The sequence below is a fragment of the Calypte anna genome, chromosome 3, assembly GCF_003957555.1.
Source record: "Calypte anna isolate BGI_N300 chromosome 3, bCalAnn1_v1.p, whole genome shotgun sequence".
NCBI lineage: Eukaryota > Metazoa > Chordata > Aves > Apodiformes > Trochilidae > Calypte > Calypte anna.
This window is the reverse complement of record NC_044246.1, coordinates 91,825,583-91,831,582: the sequence shown is the minus strand read 5'-3', so window position 1 is coordinate 91,831,582 and position 6,000 is coordinate 91,825,583. Positions and strand designations below refer to the sequence as shown.

The 6,000-nt window shown below is 38.2% G+C and overlaps 1 protein-coding gene across 1 annotated transcript in view; it reads left to right on the top strand.

Moving 5' to 3' along the window:
* Positions 1 to 444: 444 nt before the first annotated feature.
* Positions 445 to 6,000, top strand: part of TINAG (tubulointerstitial nephritis antigen) — a 40,210-nt gene continuing 34,654 nt past the window's right edge. The window contains exons 1-2 of the mRNA XM_008495639.2: positions 445 to 913; positions 5,087 to 5,150. Coding sequence (XP_008493861.2) covers positions 544 to 913; positions 5,087 to 5,150 — 434 coding nt within the window. The 5' untranslated portion in view covers positions 445 to 543. The remainder of the gene's footprint in view (positions 914 to 5,086; positions 5,151 to 6,000) is intronic.

Here is a 6,000-nt window from a genome sequence, read left to right as displayed (position 1 = left end):
TAAATTTACTGCAGTGATAGAGTCCTGCATATCAGAAAGGAAAATGAAGATTAAATGCAGTCTGTTACACAATTTCCAGTCATATGGAGAATGTATTATTTACAGGTGAATGAAGCCCAAGTGAAAGTGAGCTTCCTCATGTACTCATTCCTCACATTACTTTGATTTTAGAAGTTAAAAATATAGAACTAAAATATTTGACCATGTATATTCTGTATAATCTGAAATATTTACTATAAACTTTCTCATTTACAAAAGAATGCACTTAATGCTTCATGATGAATATAGTTGTGGCTCTGTTTCCAGTATCTTTGTGTATAAATCTGTTAAATAAATAACTTACATCATGCAAATAAATGACTTTACAACATGTCTGACTAATAATTAACTCATGAAAAACATTCCTAGAAATTCATAGTCTGCAGCTTTCTGTTCAGATTTCTTTCTGAATGCCAACTGAAAGTATTACATCTACAGGAAATGAACATTTATTGAGGAAGCAAAGCCCAGGGAGCCTCAAAAAAGGTTACTAGAGACAGAAGAATGTGGCTCAGAAGTCAGATACTGCTCTTATATTGCATTGCAAGTGAAGTTTGGACGGCACAGCAGCTTGACTCTAGAAGAAATTTCTCTCGAGGACTTTACTCTGTTGAAGATGGTGGTTCTGCAAAGTGGAACAGGCTAAAAAGGAGTATTTATCAGGGAAGGTCCTGCAGAGTACGAGGCTGCTGCACAGGAAGGAATGATGACTGCAGCTTTAACATTGTCTCCAGATCAGCCATATGTTACTGTGACCAGTTCTGTGCCTCAGATTTTCCTGGCCCTGTAGATTGTTGTGCTGACTACTGGGATGTCTGTGTCCACCACGCTGAGCCCACCGGGTCAGATGAGCCTTGGCCACCTCCAGCTTTGGGTAGGTATAAAGAAAATACTCAGTTGGCATTGGTACATCGCAAGACAAATATACCTGAAAGTAAAATTACTGATAATATATACCCTATACCCTATACTCTAATAATGGGACTAAAGACTCAATGGACAAAAGACAGTAATTATGAAACTGGAGTAAGAATTATTATTCTTATTTCTTTATCTCTAGTGACATAGTTTTAGCATTGGCTAGGTAAGGTATCTGTTGGTCAGAATCTCTATTTCACCTGAAACCTCTCAGAGATTAGGTAAAAAATAATGTAATATTAACAATTTCAATAGAGCTTTCTAGATTAATATGAGATGAACAAACAGCAAGGTCTAAAGTTTTTTTTCCTTTGCTACAAATAAATCATAAAAAAACCCAGAGAGTTATCCTCAATGATACTGCTCTGAGGTATTCTGCAATATTTTTATCCTGCATAACTTTCCTGTGGGATATTTTTTCCTATGACATCTCAGATACAGGAGTAGGTGAGGGGATGTGGTCAGAGAAAGGATTTTAATTTCTAACTAGTTAGTTTGTAGTGGAAGGAAGTTTCTCTGGGACTACTCTAAACTGAGTTTATTTCTTTTAGATTGCAAAAAATTATTAAAAGCAGCTGCCCCTCCTTTTGTTCCTGCATTGGCCAAATCTCTGCTGATGAGAAAAAAATTAGAATTGTGAATTTTAAGGCTATTTAGCTTCTTATGAATGGTAGACCAAGTCTGTCAAAAAATGCAGATACTGTACCAAACTTTAAAAAGCCTAAATTCAACAAACTTTTTTAAAATTAACTGCTTCTTTGCAATAACCCAGCTGCTTGCATTCCAGCACTAAGATCACAAGCTCTTCAGGAGTCAGGGCTATTAAACCAGGCCCACAGCCAAAATCTGATAAGTGGGAGTGACAGACATGTTGTAAAACAAATTTCATTTTCCAAAGCATTTCTAATAATCGAAAAGAGTGTTCTATGATTTCTATAAATAAATACATTTGTTTCATATTTATTTGGTGCAGTGGTGTACACTATTTCCTACAAATCAGGGTGCTCTACACAAACATTTAGCAGTGTTTCTGCTCCGGAGCTGGCAGCCTGCTGGGCTACTTTGGCAAACTCTTTCCTGGAAATGAATCACTACAGAACTTGCAGTTGTTTGCTGTGTGGGCCCTGCCATAAGTCTGCCTCTAAAGGTAAAAGGGTAACAGAAGGTTTAGATAAGGGAATAGGTGAGGGGTAATATTTTTACTGTCTTAACGTGGGTTTTTTGCATGTGCATTCACTCTGTTCAAGCACCTTTATTTGTCCATGGTTGTGGCAATCATGGACATGTGAGATTGTATCTTTTTAAATACCTCATTCCATTACCTTGTTTTCTGATCCTTAAAGTGCATCCCTGACAGAAGCTGCATCTTAAAGACAAAATCTGTTTATTTGGTATTTCTTACATAAGTAATCTAGCGGGTAAAAGAAGAACCATAAAGCAGCCAAAACAAAGCAGGAAATAATAAAATAATTCTAAAGGAACTTTCTAGAACTGCAGTGCCTGAGGAACATGGGAGAGAGAATCTAATTTGAAGGAAATAGTGGAAAACCAAAAAGGACTGAATGCCTAAAGACTATGAAGCATTTGTAGGAATGACAGAAGCTGACTTTTTGTAACTGAGAATACACTTCTGCCTTTGGCTAAGAATCATCCAAGCTCTAGAAAACCACATATATTGAAGCATTTTTCACCCCAAAGATTTTGATCATTTGGTTGCCTGTGGTTTTGCCCTCAGAGCTTACTGAGTCATATGTCTTTAAACAAACCAGTGCTCTGCAGTGCTTTACATAGGCTGGAATGAGCAGCAGTGAAAATGCTTAGGGCTTTACTTCTGGATCGTTCTCTGTTCACTGAGTTGGTGCATTATGGCAATGGATTTATTATGTCTTTTATCTTTTAATTTAAATGACTTCGATAGTACAAAAAGCCTCCTCAGAGTCAATGCACTGGATCTCGCTCTAATAGTGGAATAGAAGTGACATCCTGAGAGTTTGCTAATTGCTTGTACACTGTGCAGTCAGGATCTGGCCTGCAAGTGAATAAACCTGGAGGCATTTCACAGGAGTCCTTATATCAGTACTGGGGGCAACTGAAGTAAGAGCAGTAAAAGTGTAAGAATGCTGGTCAGGGAGGTAATTCCTCATTTATTATATCCTTTTCTTTCAGTCATGATTTTCACATCATGTAACCCCATTCATAAAATTGCCAGGCTACATCTTCAAATTAGTTAATTTCTCACTAAATTTATTAGCGTTCCAACCCGATGCATTCATCAGGTCAGGCAATCTCAATGTGTTCTCATGCAAAAACTGTATTTTACCTTAGATATCAATGCTCTCTGCCAGCAGTACCTCAGGCAGCACTCCTGGCCCTCTAAATCTCAATTTGGCTACACTAAAAAAAATGGTATGGTTTTAATCTTTAGTTCCCTAAGATTACATTATTAGAAAGCTGCTTCTGTACTGCTCCTCGTGTGCATATTTTCTCAAGCACGGGCATTGAGATCTGCCAGCAGAGCTCACATGAGACTCTGTCCTATCACAGAGTCACAGAATCACCCAGGTTGGAAAGGACCTCTGAGATCATCAAGTCCAACCCTTGATCCACTACCACCATGGTTACCAGACCATGGCACTGAGTGCCACATCCAGTCTCTTCTCAAAAACCTTCAGACAGAGAATCCACCACCTCCCTGCGCAGCCTATTCCAATGCCTGGTCACCCTCTTTGTAAGGATTTTTTGCCTAATATACAACTTAAATCTAAATATCTAACCTAACCTATCTCTCAGGCCCTGCATAAGTGACTCCCCACCCTCACAGTATATTAAATATTTTGTTTGACTCCTTCCAGCTGTTATTTGATTCTAACTTCATAGTAGACTGTGATGAACTGTGACATTTAAGTACTTTTCTTGGGATATTCTCAGAAAACTTTCTCAGATCTCAGCAGACACTTGGGTGGGATATACCTGATGTCCATGTTTGCCAGCTAGCAGAGTGTGGTCTATGACCAACAGGGAGAGAGAGATCAGAAGCTTCGTTTCATTCAGTTCATCAGCTTGAGGCTACTTTTGCACTTCTGCATGAAGTTAGCTGTGGCTTAGAAGTGCAGACGTCTCTCCTGCCCATGAAGGAGGTCCAGGCATCCAAGGGACATGTGTATGTCTGGGCAAACAAACTCCAGCCCTTGACACGAAAGGAGAGTGGCCTTCCCCACATTTGTGGTGGCAGAAGAGCATGATGCAATGCTCAGCAAAATCAGCACCATATTAACATAAAATATGGTTTGAGCTTCTTAAAAAATGAAGATAAAGGAGAACTTGGGGGTTCCTGGTTCCAAACCCTTTCAATGAAGGAAGGAACACGATCTCTACCTGTAGGGTCACCAATGGAGCAAGCGTGGCAATAGTTTGGAAAACAAAAACCCATGTGATAAATGTACAATGTCTGTTATAGGCTTGATCCAAAGCTCTGCACAGGCATTCTGGATCCTTCTTTTACTGAAGCCTAGACAATATCAAGCACAATTAAGAAACAGTATATGTGGAAGATCTTAAAACTTACACAATCTCTTTTCTCAATGAAGTGTTTGTTATCAAGGGAAAAAAATTAACAGAGTTATTTGTTTGGAGAAATAATCACTCAATTCAGTGTGGGTTTGGAGAGTATGTAAAATTTATATTTGCATTGAAACATTATGAACCTGACTATTTTTCAAAAGGGAATTAAACTTGTGAGCAAAAAAAATTATATTACAATAGTTTTCAAATATTCATCCTTTTTTACAATTCTGCAACTGGCAAAACATATTTCTATTTTAATTTTTAAAATTTATTACTGGAAAATAATTTACTTGAAGTATAATTTTTACTTATGAGCAAGATAATTTTTAAGATATTCTGAACCTGTTGCTGATTTGTTTACTGTGACTGATAATGTACCTGGTAAAATAAAATTCATCAAGCTGCCTTCAGTACTTGGAAGAACCTGGAAATAGCTGTTTCTGACTTTCAGCTAAATAATTAATTCAGACCACATGCAACCAATTAATTCAATAGTAGCAAGAGTTTTGAATTAATTCACTTCAAGATTATTTTTCTTTCACATAACTATATATTATGTTGGCAGGTTGTTATAAAGATGGCCGATATTACGGAGAAGGAACAATAATTAAAGACAACTGCAATTCCTGGTAATGTTTTGAAGAACAACAAATTGCATTTTATTTAGCTTATGTTGCAAAATAGGAATTAAGTAAGTGAGCCTTAAATTCACATTAACAATTTAATCAAATCAAAATAGCTGGAGGAGTAGTGCTGCACTGAGGTTCGGTAGACTACAGCCAACAGAAAAGAATGGCAAGAAGTCAGTGGCATTTCTAATCAAGATATGAAAATCAGAGTATTAAAATCTTCTCCTAACTGGCCTAATTCTGCTGCTGCTCAGTCAGTCTGCTGGCTCTGACCTGAGCCAGGATGTTTTCAGCCTAAACGTGGGCATTGACATGAAATCATAAAAACCAAATACTGTTAAAGTTCGGGGAATTATTTTAGAATGTCTTCCACTCTTTCTTTGGCATGAGTGATGAGAGCTTATATATTTCATAAGGGAGGAATAAATATATGTATTCATGTAGGAAAGGGATGAGCTATTTGGGCATCCTTTCTCTGCCTCTGGGCAGGAGCAGACAGCACAGTCATGAGCATTCTGCCTGCCCTGAATGTGGCTGCATGAGCCATCTCTCTGCTTTGCCTCTCCCCAAACTGGTCCTGTACCTCCTGCCTCGGGGTACCCCAGGGGGCTACAGCAACACCCAAACAGTCCTGGGTCCCCACTGCCCTGACTTTGGCCCAGGGTCCTTGAAGCAGGGTGTTTATGGCCACATGCCTCATTTCAGGATTTCCAGATATTTACTTAAAACTTCTCATTTACAGGATAGTGCCTTTTCCCCATGATTTGGTCTCACAAAGATAGAAGCAAAATTTTTCAAATATGACCTTTTCCACAAGTTTATACCTTCCATGTTGTTCCAATTAGGATTC